Raw genomic sequence first — 17,586 nt, 5'->3', positions numbered from 1 at the left:
TGTCATCGTTTTACAGAGGAAACAAAGAAGCCTGGACTCGGGTCTCGACAAGCTTACAAAGACGAGGGGGTAAAAAGTTACCAACCAACCTTCTTCGAATAGTTACTCCTCCGCACGTTACCGGCATGGCATTTCTGACAGCAGCAAGTTTCATCTCAAGCGAACGGGTGCAAAGGCTTCGTATGTTAAAACACACACGAACCAGCACGGCAAAGCCACCCTTAAAAACCACGCGACGAGCTAACTCTAAGCGAGGCTGTTCAACCTTCCTAACATCTCTCCAAACAGCCTCCACGCCAGCAGCCTGCCCCCCCCCCCATACCCCCCGTACCCCTGTGTGCGGCCCCTCCCCCGCGTTAGCACTCACCGCGCCCCCGGGACTCCGCCAGGCTACAGAAACAGGTACCCGCACCCAGCGCTACGTGCGGGCGGGCACCCGCCTTTGCAAACAGGAGGAAAGGGCTGTAACTTCAGGTTACTCGCCGTCCTGGACGCTCCCGAGGCAGGGAGAAGCAGCGTCTTTAATTCCGACCGTCTCCGAGCAAGCGCTGGAGAAGTAACTGCCAAGGCGGCAAGGAATTACAAGCCTTAATGACAGGAGGGGCAGCTCCGCCGGCCGTGAGCGGAGGGTTTGGGGAGGGGGGCGCCGGCCACACCGCAGACGGATCTCCGCGAGCTTTCGCGGCGCGGTCCAGGCACGGCAGCAGCCCGCAGCCGCCCACAAAGAAAAGTTTGGGACCCGCGTCCCCGCAGCTCGCGCCCGGCAGCGGGACCCCGGGAGGGGACCGGGGCCGACAAGGGGGCGACGCACGGAAGGGCCGAGAGACGCCTCACCTCTACCCATCGCCGAGCCTCGGCGAACGCCGCCTGGCAGTCGCACTCCGCGTCCTCTCTCCCCTCCATGGCCGGCAGAGCGAGCGAGCGAAGGCGGGGTGGGGGGGGCCGTGGCGGCGAGCGGCCGGTGCTGGGGTGGGGGCCCGGGGACCGGCCGCTGTCATTCAGCTGCCGCCTTTTAACGCTCCCCGCGCCGTCTCCTCCCCCTCCGCCTCCTCCCCGCCGAGCTCCCCCTCCCGTGAGCTCGCCGGCGCTCAGCGACCGCAGGAATCCGACGGGGCCGCCGGACGGCAGCGCCGCGCCCCCCCGGGGGCAGCCGGGCGCCCGGCAGGGGCTGCACCCCCCCGCGGCGGCGGCTCCGTCCCGCCGGGCCGCGGCGCCCCTCGCCCCGCAGAGCCCGCCCCCGGCGGCCCCCGCCCCACCGCATACCAGGAATAGCTGGGGACAATCGCACCTTTCAGGGCCGGCCACCTCCGCCCCGGCCCCGCCACCTGCCGCCCCCGCCCGGCCGGGGCCACCCCGCGGGCCGGCGGCCTCCCCTCGCCGCGCAGCGCCGGGGAGCGGAGCGGGGCGCCTGGGGGCGAGACACGGCCCCCGCGCCCCGCTGCAGCGCTGTCCCGCGTGGGGACGGAGCGAGGAGCCTTCTCTGCTTCGGGAGACATGACAGCGCCACGCTTCGGGGCTCCTCACTCGGAGCGAGCGAAGCGGGGATGCCCGGGGCAGCGCCGGAGCCGCACTCAGCCCCCAGCCCCCTGCCCGCACGCCCTGTGCCGCAGCCGGGCCCGCCCGCAGCGCCCCGCCAGCCCCCAGGGCTTCGGGCCACTCGCGCCTCCGCCCCCGGCAACGGGCTCCGTGCGGCGGGTCCGCTCCCCGCGCAGCCCCAGCGCGGCGGCCGCCACCAGCGCGGGGGGAGCTGCGGGGGCTGCACCCCGGCACGGCATCCCCCCCGCTGGCCCGGGCCCCGCGGCGGGGCAGGTGTGCTGCCCGAGCAGGGCAACCCCCTTCCTCCCAGGGCCGGAGGGGGCATGTGCTAAGCAGAAATGGTAATAAAGCACCAGGAAAGACGATTTTTTTTCAATATCCATGTACAGCATTAGGTTGTTTTCAGTTGTGTTTATAGTTGGTTTTTTTAAAGTACCTTATTTCATTTTAACATTGCATTTAAGATGATCTTTTCCTACTTGAACAGTATTTTTCTTTCCATATTTTCTTTGTAAGCAAAACTGAGTTGCTGCACCCATCTTCCACTTACATGGTCCGTGGCAGAGCATGGGGTCATTTCTTAGCAACTACTGAGAAAAGATAACTTAAAATTTATACCTCACACAAATTATCATCTTCTACTTGGCAGCACACCTTCTTTCTGCTCTGCAAACAATCTTCTTAGTCTAGGGAAGATTTGAGGAGATTAATTCAACACCCCAAGAAGCTACTAGCCATCAGTTTCTGCAGGACATGGAAACGAAGTGTTCGTGGTGCTACACACAGGAAGGAAAACGCAGTGACTCTGGCTGAAGTTAAGTTCCACGGGAAATGTTTGACATTTATTAAAGTTACAAATGCATAGAAATTATGTAGTTGGCTCCTCACAGTGGTGTGATCCGAGACATCTATGCTATAAAGCCAGTGGTGAATGAAATGATAAGCAAAGCTTTAATTCTGCAATTTTTTCCTACTCCTTTTTCCTGCTCCAAGCCACATCAGCCACAAGACCAAATACAAATGAAGAATCTGCATTTTTCTCGAGTGGGAAGCCTGAGCGTCAGAAAACCACCCTCTCATCTCACTATTTATCATGCATGACTACAAAGGGGGCGGGGGGGGACGTCTAAATAAAGCGTGTATGTGCTGCTGCTGGCTGGCACCAGTTTGTGTGAGCTGTCATTACTAAACATTTTTCTGGTGAACTAATGCAGCTTTTCCCAGATACTTGAAGTCTGCCTTTTCACTTCATATAAAAATATGCTGCTTGTCCCTAAGGAAGAGAAAAAAACTATGAATTAATATAAAAAATAATTTTATTTGAGAATAAAATTCTATGAAACAGGTTTTAAGAGGTTGTGTTTAAAAAAAGTTTCCAGGTTCTCACTTGTTTCTGGTTATTTCACTTAGACGGCAAATCAAATCACTCTTCTTTATGAATAAAGTGCTTAATGTTTTAGATGAAATAATTTCAGTAATCAAGTATTTTGACTAAGTCCTCGTTTTAGTAAGCTGCATGGACCACAGCAGCTGTCAAGCTGACGTTATTCACTGAGTAAAAAAAGTTCCAACATGGAAATTTCTTCCTTGAAGTGAATTTAAAATCAACCATCATACATAATTTATCTACGCAAGCCTTGACAACCAAAATATTTTAATACTCCTTTGCGCTAACAAGGTAAGTCACTAGACCCCTAGATCAGAAAAAAATTACATATCCCAGATATGACTGGTAATTGTTGGTGTCAAAAGTGGGAAACGTAATGTTGTTCTGCTTGGCAAAAATAAACCCTTTCAATGTGTGTGCTCCTAGGGATAAGTCAAGCAACAGTTTACATCATATTCTTTTCATAGAGAGTTCTACAAATATTTGATACAATAATATTTTCTACCAAGGCAGGCTTCTTCCCTTAAGGAAAGACTGTATTTATTTTCTAAATGTAGGCTGTTAAGTGTGTTTATTTTCTAAAACTGACATTTCAATGACAGAAAACACTTTTCTCCTTCTTTCCTTAACTGAGTCATGCAGCCGTGATTGAAAGGAAAGGGCATTGTACTAGTTATTAGATTCTCACAGTTTCTCAATAAAATGCTTGTACTAACATGGGAAAACTTACACCAATATATACTTAAAAGAGCTTCAACAATCCCAAGTGCTTAATAGCACACCTGCTCCAATCAGCTAAAATTAATATAAGCACGGAGCATGCATCATCCCTTCACTCCTACATGCACCATTTCCATAAGATGATGTGTACGGCTGGCCCAGGCTGCAGAAGCTGAAGACGGATTTCCTGGCAGCCACCAGCACTACGTGCCTGTGGCCAAACCATGCTCCACACAAAGGTGGCAAGGCTCTGGCAGGGCTGTACAAGTTAGGAAATTCAGCATTATTTTCCCACGGAGCTTGAGCTAATAAGCACAGATTGTACAATTAAGGCAACGTCTGCATGGGCATCGCAGCGCCAAAAGCATCATGTGTTCTGCAGGGTTTACCCGCCCCTGGTCAGGACCTTGCTGGACTATGCAGGTCAGCCAAGTGTTCATACCTCACTCCTTGTATCCAAGTTATACAGGTTATGCCAATGCCAAAGGTATTCCAGCACCCTGTAGATCCCTTTACTTCTTGCGTTCCTCAAGAGGGCCACCAATAACTGTGCCAAAGCATAGTCTTACAAGAAGCACTGGAAGGTCGCTACACCGTACGTGTTAGGCGAAACAGTATTTCTGCAGCGCAGTCTTTCAAAATTTCAGTCTAGCAAGGGACCACGCAGTGAGCAGACACAGTTCAGCGTAAAAACTGGTGCACTGCACTTCCTTCGTCATCTCAAACTTCTGAGAACCTTTCCAAAAGCAATGTTCACTAAAAAGTACCATTTTATATATTAATAAACTGGAAATGAACACTGAAAGTAAAACAAAATAGAAGGAAACCTTAGCACGCAGGACAACTGATTTGAAGTCTACATTAAAAAAAACACCAAACAACCAAACCCCCCTCAAAAAACCCCACTGAGCAAAGCTACCATATTGCCAAAATAATAGGACCTCTTATTCATAATTTTTTACTTAAGATTCCAGATTTTTCCAGTGTGAACATGAAAAATCCTACCCCAAGTTTACTATTCTAACCTTGGGTTTGTTTGTCATGAATTCACTTAATTAGTCCTCATACTCAATTAAAGCTCCGGTCCTGAAGTGACTTTGCAATAAATAATTGCACAAAAACAGTGCCCCTCCATTTATTACCTAAAACTACCAAAATCCGCTGAACACTGAAGAGCATACACACTGTGAAAATTTCCCCAAAGCGGACAAGTGATGTAGGTAGCTGAACAGCTTTGAACTGCACTTCCGCTTTGTCTTTTTACTCACCCTCCTCCCTATCCTAGAAGCACCTTATCGATATCAACTATGGCTTACTTGAAATGTAATCCTCTGAGTCACCTTCAGCATAAAATATGCAATATCCTAATTACATTGTGACAACTTTTATTTGATTTTTCTGATATTAGCCGGAAGACAATGCAGCTGTTTTGGTAACTAAGTCCTTTGATGTTTATTTAAAAGCAGGTTTCATGGCTTTACTAATGAGCATGACAACATAAAGCAAGTCTTAACGATACTGCTTTTTATTGGAGTGAAAAAGCTCTCAAAAATAGAAGCTCATTAGTGTCGTTCTTCCCCCTCGCTTTTCCAACCAGCTCACTTAGAGAAAACAGACTCTTGTTGTTAGTGGGCTCTTAAGGTGACATGTTTTAGACAGACACTCCTACTTTCTTTAGAGTGCAAAAGATGTTCTTAAGTGATAAGACAGACTCCTCCCAGGCCTCTTTCTTTTCTATAAAGAAGGAAAACTCTGCCAGATTGCTTCTGGCATAACCCCATTCATTTTTCCTGCAATGACAATTGGTAGAAAATGAAAGCAACCCTCCGGGACTGGGGGTTCAGTTTCCTTTGGCAGTGGTCTTGATTGGAAGCAAACCTGAATTATTTCACTTCAAAGCAACAAATAAGGAATATTCTTCTGGAAGTCAAAACCAGCAAGTTAACCAAAATAAACTTTCACAAGAATCCTAAAGCATGTGATTGTTCAGCCAAAAAAAATCCCAAAGCCAAACAAAAACCCAAAACAACCCAAAACCCCCAAGTTGTTACTAATTTGACTGTAGAAATTGACCAACAGTACCTTAAGATCCAGTGCGTGTGGTGGGAGGGATGGCACAGGGGAAGGGTATCACACAGCATTCAGTAATGCCACGTGACAAACTTACAATAGATATTCCTAAAGGGAAAAAAAAGTATATGACTATCATGTGTATCCTAAAATCTATAGTCTGTTTCTGTTCTTGTTACACAAAACTTCATTACAACAATCATTGCTTTTCTATCCTTTATTTCAGTTAGGTAAGATACTTCACATTGCTGCATCCACCTGTGTGTGCCCTCTGCAGTCCTGCCGTTCGAACTAGCATTATCAGCGTGGCTTTTCTGGAGCAAAAATCCATGTTTTTCCATATACACAAAGAGCAAACACTAGTTTAACTAAAGGTTTTTGACAATTTATTAACATTATTAAGCTTGAGAAACAAAATTAAGCTTTATTCAAAATGTAAAGGTAATTTTAAAATGTTAGTGCTCACCAACAGTTAGAAGAAACAGTCCCTTTTTTCTTCCATTTATTTATTTATAAATAATGCACTGAAAAAAATGCCTTTGTCTTTTGAGTCACCTGCAAAAGTTCTTATAATATTAATGTACCATCATAGTAAAAGATGGAGATAGCCTCATATTTTGAGTTTTTACCCACTAACATAACACATACTCCACTCAAAATGTTATCTGTGAATGATACAAATGATAACCCTCCTCTGAACCAGCTCATCATTATTATGATGAAATAACACAGACAGTAATTCCCAAAACTTTTAAAGGGGTGGAAGGGGAAAAACCCACCACATAAGAAGTCTTGCACAAAATGCATGCGTGTATATAAATACCCAAAGTTGTTTTAGGAACAAGCAGCAAGATATAGCAAGGACAAATGCAAAGTTTATTCCACGTATGCTACAATTAATCAGCATGTTAAGGAAGTATCAAAATTTGTACTATTAACATATGGCAACGGTTTTATTGTTACAATACATTAGCCCCACTGGAAAAGGCTTTCAAGCTGCAGACAGTGCAATTGCATTAAATCTTAATTCTTCTGGGTCACGTTCCATGAATTTCTTGCAAACTTCTATTGCATCCTAGGGGGAAAAAAAGTAAAAAACAAAACAACAAAACAAAAGATGACTATAAATCATACTTACTTAAAAAAAAAAAAAACCAAAAAAAAAACCAACCACCCAAAACTGAAATAGGAAGATGTGCTCTATACAAACTATGTTCAAAACTGATTTTTCCATTAAGGGTTAATAGTGTCACAAATCTACATAAACTGTATTTCTGATCTGAGTTACCACTATTCAAGATTATTTACAGTACTCATATGGGCAGCATTAAAAGGGCCAACGTTTTATGCAGAACTTTAGCAACAATGATTTTTGTGACTGAGTATTACTTTGTGCAACAGATGTGTTGCTTGTCTGACTTTCTAAATGCATCTCTGCAGTTTGCCTTTACTAGTAATGCTGTATTCAGAAGTTTTTCCTTTGTTTCAAAATGAATCTAAGCTGTGTGGGGTAAGTGAAAGATTATAAGTAAATCCTTCATCTGCGCTTTAGGGAGCAATCTGGAGAACACATGTTATCAGTAAAACAGAAAAAAGCCACATATGAAAAAATTAAAGCTTTATCCAGCTTCTTCCCCTGCCTCAACAAGCATAAACTGTATGCAAACTTTACAGACATTAGTCTATACTACTAAATTATAAAAGGTTTTACTCCTTTGTTTTGTAGTTTCTCTGGTTTCTTCCTTTTGAAAAGCTAATTCACAGAAGCAGCATCTTCTGAACATTTTTAGCCTGGTGAAGGCAGAGGAAGAACAGCCATTTAGGACCAAGCACAAGCAGAGAGGCACTGGCAAGTCTGGGGAGTGTCCAGTTTGTAAAGCTAAGTCTGGATACCATAAAAGTCAGATCTATGCATTGCCTTCTCTCAGCTTCAACTTCACACCATTCTGTGGGGATGACAGTTTATCCTCCCAGTTCAGTATATTCCTTTCTAATTCATTTCTTGGCTAAATAGCTTGTGAAACAAAAAAGCACCCAAAAGAAGCCACAAAACCGGAGAAGAATGATTATTAGTAAGCGTCAGAAAGGAAATCAACTTCTGTCTAGCACGGCACCTATCAAACTATAACTAAACCAAAGGAAAGAGAATGAAAAATTATCCTAAGTTTTCAATCTGATGACTCATGTACAATTTGAGAAGAGCAGGGTTATATGAAAATCTCAGCACAGAAGACAAGTCAGTCTGATCTTCTGTTATGGTCAACCCTTCTGATCTGATATTTCTTGTTACTATTTTATGATACTTTGTCAACCAGAGTCACAACACGAACATTCTTAAATACCTCTTTTAGAGCTGAGCAAACCTAGTTTTCTCTCACTCTATTCCTCATCCAACCATATACAAAGCAAGATTTTGTAGAAATATTTTAATACATATTTTTATAAGTATTTTCTATAAAATTTGTGGAAATGTAGCACGAATTTTGTGTAGCACTAAGAAGGTTTTCTATTCGTACCTCTAAAAAAGAATCGTCACTAGTTTCCCCATGGTTTATTGGAAATGGCTTGCGCCCATCTGTTGAAACACAAAGCAGGATTGAACAACACATTCATAAAATTAGAAAAGATTCATTTTTGCAGTAAAAATTCTTTGAACAGATATTCTGCTCTTCACTTACAGAAATGCTACCTCATTTTTCATAAAAGAATCACACATGCAGCTAGCTATTCCCTGGTCTCTCCTCCACTGTTGACTGCTTCAAAAGAGATCATTATGTGCAGTCTGTTATGTTACAAAAAAATACTCAATCAAAACAATTAGATACTTTTATATATTTTATTTGAAAACGTCAAGGCTATAAGTTGTGATTGTTTTAATGCTGGTATAGTACTTTGGTTTTTCAAGTAGAGAAGAACAATGTCAACTACACAGAATGGATTTACCCAGACAGACAGCTGTATGTCTGTAGTCTTTGGCAGCTGTTAACAGGGACTCCACAACAGAAGAGAATACCAAACCCAGCAATCTGAAGAGTCTCGCATAACTGAAATGTTACTCTCATTTAAAATAAACACACCCACCCCCTAATAACTTCTTAAGTATCAAGTATTTTCACATCATTTTAAAATGGCTGCTATAGTTATAGTTATTATTTTTTCTCCCATTTGTAATATAATAATTCTCAGCATTTAAAAAATTATTTCACTAGAAATACTTTTCAGGTTACTTATGAAGCTAACAGTGAGAATATATGTCATGATATCCTAAATATTTGCTAGACCTGATTTCCTTTTGGCTCTGCCCTCCCTTGTAAAGACTTTTCCCTCCCCAAAGATTCCATTGAAGTTGACAACACTTCTAAACGACATTTACCATAACTAAAAGTAGATTTGATGCAGATAAATTTTGGATTTACATGAGCAAGAGATTGCTCATTGTTGTAACAACCATGATTGAAGATACAACAATGCAAAACCCTCAGAATGTGCCAGGGACACAAAACTGAATGGCCTGTATGGTTGCAAGCTAAGTTTGATTTGTTAGGCTTTTGTTGGTTTGTGGGGATTTTTTGGATTTTTTTTTTTTTTTTTTACATACATCTTGGCAGAACAGGATTTAAATTTCATGTGCCTATAAATAACATGTTTTCTATGGCACAAATATCATAAGCATTTAACATCCATGTGCTTCTTTAGCATTTTCTGCCTGCCAAAGCCCACATGCTGACCACAGTGACCGAGGCCAGTGAATCAATTGAAAAACCTTCTTCCATTTTCCTACTTTTAAGTATTTTTTGCTTTCTTCCGGTGGTACAGAGAAAAGTTATTTTAAGAGCAAAGGAAATAGTATTTGAATTCAACTATACAGTGGAGCTAAATGCTTCTTTTTTTTAACTTAAGGAAAATATTTATTAGAATTATTATTTAAGCAAAAAATTCATGTGGGTTTTATCTTGCATCATATTAATGGAGAATAGCTAAACATGGTAGTCATAGTCGATGGTGTGCTTTTTAAACAGAGTAAATTAATCCACAACGAAAAGGTAACATGGAAATAGTGGCACACAACTAAACGAAGAATGAGCCATACATCATGCCTTGAAATTTAGCTTTATAGAATATTTATATTGCATCCTAAAAGTAGTTGTTTCACTGTTTGATCTAGTTCACTGACAGACATAGAGCATCATAAAAATACAGCAGCAATGTGCGCCTATTGTTCATGACCTACCACTGATAAGAGCCCTTAGATCACCTTAATCTTAACATAAGCATTTCTTACAGACTGCTTATGTCCCAGATTATGATTAGTTGTCACTCGTTAAGAGCAATTCTCAATTACATGCTGATTTTCAGAAGATTAAGATGTTCTCACCATGAAATAGCGCAAAAAATTATGTTAGGAAAGACCAGTGAATTGCAGCTTTTAAATCCTGATCTACTTGCTAGTTTTCTGAAGCACCTGCAGCAAAACCTAGTTGCCCAGCAACATGTTTAAGATTGGAGCCATTAGAGAATTATCTGAGCAGAATTTGGTACTACACAATCTGAAGAGGGAAAAAAAAAAACAAACAACCACCTGTAAGTCAGAAAACAGATTACTGTTTTAGTTAACTGTCTAGTGACCACAAAAGGGCAGAAGTAACCAGCCTGTAACAAATGGGTTGCAGAATATTAGTCTCTGCTAGTATCTTGACGTGATTTCAGTTTAACTGTATCACACTATTTAATAATATAGCTAACACTCTAAAGTGGCATACAGTTCATTTATTAATTCCACAATTATATATATTCCAAAATTATATATCGGGATATAACAGTACTTTCTTTCAGAAACTTTGAGTGTTCATTAATTCTTTCTTGTTTCCTTTCCTTATAAATCATAAAAGAAGTTTGGAGGCAGTCTAGTATTCTGTACCATTTTATCTTAAGAGGAGGGAGTTGAGGGAAGGAGAACACAAAAAAACCCCAGGGGGAAGGTGGCTGCAATTGTTTGCCAGAAACCCCCAGACTCTATGATGCAGTTGAAAAGGAACCTAAGCCATACGTCCCATGAAGTAATCTCTCCAACTTTCATAGTTAACAACATTACTGCTTGTATTTGTTTCAAACACATGGAGAGAGTGGATAAAAAGTGTTCTTACCCAATTCATAGAGATGACCACCTACGTTAACTAATGCAATAAAGTGAAGATCTACTTTTTCATCTATACTTGGTGCCTGCAAGACAAAACAAAACAAAAGAAATTGTATTCACTAAACCCCTTATCACAATATGATTAATGAGAACACAATATGCAAAACACCTGGCCAAGATAAATCACAAGTGAGAAGCACATTCTGGATCTATACAGAATGGCAGAAGTCACACTGTGGAACATTTTGGAATATAAAGAAGCTTTATGCAACGCACAGATCCATAAGAATCCTTTCAGTGAAGTATCTGGAAGTATTTCCAATTATAGCTCTACATAAAAGCTCTGTTTTTCATTACCGAATTAGTACCAACTCAAATACAGCAACATTAAAAAAAGATAGGTATAAATAGCAACTCCTTCAATAACCCATCTCCCAAAACAAAACAATGCAAAGCTGAACTCTGAACCCATAGTATTGTAAAACTTGAAATAATCACTCGGTCACAATATTTTTTTCCTCATAATCCATGAATACAGTTCCTCTGTTCTCTCTACACAGGCAGTCAAAAGAAACACTTCTCACATCTTAGGTGAAGAGGAAGGAAAATAACCAGAGGTGCTTAGACTGAAATTTTGAAGTGGCATCATAGCCACCATACCAAGAAAGAACTGAAATACACTGACAGCATCAAGTGACGTGGCATAAAAAACAGTCACAGTTGGTAAAGATCTATCTAGCCCAGTACTGTATTGTCAACTACAGCAAGCAAAAGCTTTTTCAGAAGAACACAGGGCATGCACAGCATGATATTCTGCTAGCATACATCCCCAGAGCCAAAAGGTGCATCACCACTGTTGTGTTCAATAGCAATTGATTGTCTTATTTCCTCATCAATCCTTCCAGTCTGCATCTGAGCCTTGATCAACAAATTAAGAAGAAACCGTTTGAGGGAAACAGTTTTTCATAAATTATCAAAGACCTGACTTCTGTGAAAATAGTTTTAATGCAGTTTTCTTCCATCTTGAAGTTACTGTTACCCTTATGTGAATTTCTTGAAGCACCCCAAAACCCTAAGGTTTTGCCAGAAACAGATTAGAGTGTAAAATGAGTTGTAGAACCCTACAGTCGCATCATGTTTTGAAGACTGGGTTAAGTTTATTTCTTCCTGAGAAGTCATGAGAAAAGCCTTCAAAAGATGATCTAAATTGAAGAAATGTAGCAAACAACGAGAACAACAAAGCAAAGGACAAGAAGTCACCATAAAGTCTTTCAATACACCAAGAGTGACAAAGAACACAGCGTTACAGAGGAACTGCCAACAGCTTACAGAAATTCAATGCAGCAAGCTCAAAACCAAGAGAAAAACAAAAAACCCCCCACAACCTCCCCTCACTGTCATCTGAGATTCATCTCCATGACCAGTTACAGTGTGAAAGGCATAAATAACCTGTTTCATCTCTGTTTCAGAGGGCCTAGAATGCAGAAAAAGCATCTCTGCTGCTGAAGAGGAGATTGCTATCAGAGGAACAAGAGGACCCTTCCATCAGGACCCAAAGCCTCTTTTTTTTCCCTACGGAATAAGTGATTGTCTTTGAGAATTGTTTTACAGAAGGCCAAACAGAGGGATCCCAAAAACAAGCAGCCTCAAGAGTTTGACTGCCCCAGTAGTAAACTTCCAAGGACCACAGGTTTCCATAACTTGCTGAAAAACACACAAGACAGTAGCTAGCAACCAATGGCACCTCGTTATGCTCATCAATCAACCAACTTTTTACAGGCATCTAAACCGTGGTGATACAAAAGTGCACAGGCAGGCAAAGCTGACACTCCGTGCCAAACCCCACACTGCCACCTAATTCCCTTAGCAGACATAAAGCTGTTCATTTACAAACTAAACTTACTAACTTTCAGGGTTAGGAGAAAGACCACTACCAGTCTGGCTTACTTTAGCAAGGAAATGGCTTAGCATTGAAAAGGTTGTATCTGAACATAACGCTACCAGCGCTCAAACTGACATCAGCTAGAAGAGCTCAAAGTACCACTATTTCAGAGAACTTTGAGATGTTCAGGGATTTGGTTTTCATCACATTCAGAACAAAATACAGTTTCCCCTTTGACTCTTTTGAGGACTGTGTTCTTTGCCAGCTTCTAATAAACACCTATTTTATAGAGAAAACACACTTGGCGTGCTTGGAATGCTGAGCCTATATACAGCTAGATGGATAGGGAAGCCACCAAAAAATTCATAAGAGTTTACTTGGAGACACATTCCTATAGAATCCTGCTGAGTTTTTGTACATACTTAATCTAAATAATGTGCTTTCATTGTGCTATTGCCATAACCGATGAGAAATGCTGCATTTTTACATTTTTAATTCCCCAACCTCAGAGAACGAAAGTGTCATGCCATTATTAAAGTTTCCACCACATGTTCTAATGTAGACAGTCTCCTTCCACTGTGACTTCATCTAATATAGATAGAACTACTTTGCGATATATTTAATACTATTGTAATTCTTGAAAAATTAGGATTTCAATCATTTTTGACAGACAATTATTTGCTTAATCATAAGCACAGAGAAACAATAGGGTCTGAATAGTCATATGACCTAGAAGTTTGTATTATAAAAATCTGTTGCTTATGACTTAGGCAAACAAGTAACTGGATCAAACTTTCCTAGTGTGATGAATGGGACTAGAAAGGCCCCCACTCCTCCTTGGGGGGAGGGGGAAATAAAAAACCAAAACAAAAACATACATCTATTGCTTATGCGTGCACGCATGATGCACACACACAGATGAAAAGCAGCCTAGTCAGGCCAATTTCTATTTCACTGGGAAGCTCTAGAAGTTCTAACACTTGAACCCAAAGGCTTTAAATTTCAAAGAAATGGAAAGAAGAGGGAATGTCAGCTTCAGGGAGATGTCTTTTGTGGTCTCCTTGAAAAAACTACACCTTTCGCCAAGTTTTCAGCTTCTAATAAAGCTGTCTGAATGTTGTGTGAATGCTTAAAAGAACAAGAAAACATAGCTTTAAGAAGTCTGCCTGCATGTTCATCACTAGGCAGTACCTTCAGAACAATTATAGACTATTTTCTCCTGATTATTCTTCTTGTCAAAGACCACAGTAACATGAACATCAGTCAAGTGTTGGGATAACATGTTCCTTTAGATTATTTTTTTTCACTTCAAAGCCCATTCGATGCGCAAAAGGAGAGAGCACATTTGAATGACCACATGTGTGAATCCCAAGGAAGGAGAAAGACACAGGAGTCTATATAAGATGATTGTCTAATCAGGATTTGGAGCTAATCTATGGGATTCAAGACTCATTTTTCATGTCCTGTGAAGGGCTGTAGCACACATTGAAGAAAATTTGTATTTCTTTCCCATCCAGAAAAGACAGAAAGAGGGCAAATAACCAGCATCTCGAGTAGCTTACAGAAGCTTATGTTATGGTTTCAAATGTAATGTAAGAAATAAGTTTTGGTGGTATGAGTTAATGGGCATCATTTTTCCAACTTATCTCCTCAAAAGAAAAAAAAACAAACAACCACCAACCCACAACAGAAAAATGACCCATAGGATTGAAACTGATTTGAAGAGGAAAAATGCAAAGTTTTGCGCTCAAAATGATGGTTGCAAGAATATCTTCTAGGCTGTAGTTTGTTCTCAAGGTACTGAGATAATGCTTAATGATAATAATATAGCACTTCTATGAATGTGCAGTGTCACATACAAGAGAGACTACCAAGGTTGTCATGCCCTCTTAATTTGGGATACCACGTTAAAAGCACCTGAATGACCAAACCCCAGTTTTTCAGAGGCCTTCTCTGCTAACCTAGACATTGAAATTAGTAATAAATAATTGCTGGCTGCTGTGAGTTGTCAATTTTAATTGACTTGTCTCAGCTCAATACCCATTAGTTCTTGTTACCAAAACAGCACTCTACATTTCCTCCTCTATTCTTCACTAGCAGATTTCTAATGAGTAATTTTTAAAATGGCACTTCCCGAAGTGTTTACTATACAAATTATAACTCTTTCCTACTCCCTCTTGTACTAAGAAATTCCTTGATTTTACCTTCCGCCACTGCCTGCTTCCTTCTCCTTATGAACTACAACAGTCTTCTTTCTTGTTGTTGCACTAACCTTCAGAAACTCAACGGTACACCCCTATATCCCTGTTTGCCCAATCTTATTAGCTGGGCTAATAAACTGTATTTCATCACCTACACAGTCTATCTTGCTAATGCACTTAGACCATTATCCCAATCAGTCAGTATTCAACTTCCATGCATTTGAAATATTGCTAACTTAGAACAAAACTGTTCATCACATTTGATGTGCATCTGGTTTCTTTTCCCTGAAACTGCATTACTGGGACAAACACACAATTGGAATAAAAAAAAATTGTCTTGTTCTCATGGACTTAACGAACAAGTCCTTACCGCATCCTGCTTACAATTTATTTTTGAAAGACCACATTACAAAACCAGGTTCAATGTTACATGACAGATTTCAGGCAACTTCTAACTAAATCTTGTATTTTTATCATTTTCTTACACTTGCTCTTCAGAGAAAGGAGTGAAACAAGAAGTCTCACAAACGTTTGGTAGAATGCCTTGCACTACAGGTAGCGACTGAGAAAGGAAAAAGCACCACTTGTGCTAAGTCAAGAAACTGGTATCAAGAGTCTATCAGGTTCCTGAAGAAGAGCAGTAAAGAGTGATATAGAAAAAGACAATTTTGCAGAACCTTAAAGAAATAAAAAGTTTCAGATGCATCCAACTGAAAGACCATTACAAACATAAAATAAGTCTAAGAGAATTAAAAATCGTTAGGGGTTTAACTATACAATTTCACTCAAGGAGTTACATGAAAGCCAAAGGAAAATGTACTAAAAGATGCAAGTTTACACAACAGCACATTAGGTAATATTTGGATTCAATAAATTGTAAAGGGGAAAAAGTGATGCAATTGCTATTGCATTGGGTAGATAAGGTGCCTGTAATTTCCATTTTGAAGCATGGAGCATGCTTGGGCAAGTGTACTGTGTAGGCCTGTGAAAGGGATTTCAATCCTGGTTAAAATATTGTACTTAAAACAAAGACCACTGGAATGATGATCACAAGTTTCAGCAAGATTAGTTCGGGCTTTCTCACAGAACAGTGATGTCTCTATTCACGCCCCATATACTACAGTGAGTTTACAGTTTACCTTGATCTAAAGTATCCCTTGTCCAGAATATTAAGAAAGAATTTTTCTGAGAAAGGTGCTGAGGGACTGTCTTAAGTGCTAACCCAAGAATGGACAAGAAGTTCATTTCCTAAGCACTGCCTTATGTATTTTTCTACCACACTGTCACGGTAGACAACCTATCTCAAGCTTATTAACTCTATGTCCCCAGCTATAGCTAGAATAAATAAGTGTCGGGTGAGGTACAATTCCAAGCTGCAGAACAGTAGTATCTGATTCTGAATAAGAGGTCAAGCAAGAAGGTGAAATTCAGAGAAAAGCTCTATCAATGGACTACAGAATCTGGATACAGATTATTTATACAAACACAAATCTCCCTTTAGATCCATAAGAAAGAGGGATTATTTAAGAGTATGTTGCTCTAAATAGGTATTTTCTGGTGTGGTTTTTTTTGGTTTTGGGTGGGGGGTTTTTTTTGCACTTTTTAAAAGATACTTTAATGCAGAAAGTAAATGGCAGAAAAAAGAAGAGCATGTTTTCCAACTTGAGAAAAGTAGGGAAGAAAAAAGAATTAGGATATTAACTTCAGATATAAAAGGCAGCAAAATGATCCTAAGGCAAGCAGACACACTAAACTAAAAGAACAGATGAGACAGAAGAATAAGAAATCATTACAAGGATTGAGGGAAAGTCAACATTACTAACGAAAGAGACGTTACCTGTAGCTTAAAATTTGCCACACCTACTGCAATTTATCAGGATTGCATAAAACATTTCAGGACAGGATTCTCAATACTATTTTTTTTTCTATTATATGTTTGTAACTCATCTGGAGACCTACTCTAAAAAGTTGTATTTGGTCTGGCTGAGATGGAGTTAAGTTTTCCCCACAACAGCCCTCATAGTGCTGTGCTTTGTATGCTGTGCTTTGTATGGGTACCTAGAAAGGTGCTGCTCACACACCAGTGTTTCAGGTACTGCCGGAGCAGTGCTTGCACAGCATCAAGGCTGCCTCTCCAACATCCCCACACCACCACCACTAGGCTGGGGGTGAGCAAGATCTTGGGAGGGGACATAGCCAGGTCACATGATCAAAAGGATATTCCATATCATGAGGACTGCTCAGCAATTAAAGCTAAGAGAAAGAAGGCAGGAGGACATTCATTATTACGACGTTCACCTTCTGGAGCAACCACTACACATACTGAAGCTCTGCTTCCTGGGAAGTGGCTGAATATCACCCAATAACGGGAAGTAGAAGATAGTATCTTCTGTTTTCTGCACGCAGCCTTTGCTTTATTAAGTTGTCTTCTTCTCGACCCATGAGGATTTCTTCCACCTTATTTTCTCCCCTGCTACCCGGCTGAGGGGGGAGAGTGATAAGAGCGGCTTGGTGGGCACCTGACATCCAGCCAAGGTCAACCCAACCACAAAAGACAAGGGAAGTTTTCAAACAGGAAAAGTGGTTTTACTTACGGAGCATAAATACAGTCTCCCATCATTAAGACCTTCACCCTTAATTTTGAGACATCCTG

General features: G+C 41.1%; 2 protein-coding genes across 9 annotated transcripts in view; both read right to left on the bottom strand.

The window, feature by feature from the left end:
- Positions 1-1,009, bottom strand: part of LMO7 (LIM domain 7) — a 131,041-nt gene extending 130,032 nt beyond the window's left edge. For 3 of the 8 annotated variants that reach the window (XM_056328294.1, XM_056328297.1, XM_056328301.1), the window contains exon 1: positions 835-985. In XM_056328294.1, the coding sequence (XP_056184269.1) occupies positions 835-903 (69 nt within the window). In that variant the 5' untranslated portion in view covers positions 904-985. Of the gene's footprint in view, positions 1-834 lie in introns of all 8 variants that reach the window. The other 5 variants (XM_056328299.1, XM_056328300.1, XM_056328296.1 and 2 more) reach the window with 3 other exon arrangements.
- Positions 1,010-6,568: 5,559 nt separating this feature from the next.
- UCHL3 (ubiquitin C-terminal hydrolase L3) overlaps positions 6,569-17,586 on the bottom strand; it is a 45,609-nt gene continuing 34,591 nt past the window's right edge. Inside the window, exons 7-9 of the mRNA XM_056328759.1 lie at positions 10,858-10,933; positions 8,230-8,288; positions 6,569-6,788 (exon numbers count right to left, since the gene is read on the bottom strand). Of these exons, the coding sequence (XP_056184734.1) occupies positions 6,705-6,788; positions 8,230-8,288; positions 10,858-10,933 (219 nt within the window). The 3' untranslated portion in view covers positions 6,569-6,704. The remainder of the gene's footprint in view (positions 6,789-8,229; positions 8,289-10,857; positions 10,934-17,586) is intronic.

This window comes from Falco biarmicus, chromosome 2 (assembly GCF_023638135.1).
Source record: "Falco biarmicus isolate bFalBia1 chromosome 2, bFalBia1.pri, whole genome shotgun sequence".
Classification (NCBI taxonomy): domain Eukaryota; kingdom Metazoa; phylum Chordata; class Aves; order Falconiformes; family Falconidae; genus Falco; species Falco biarmicus.
This window is presented reverse-complemented; position numbering and strand designations above follow the sequence as displayed.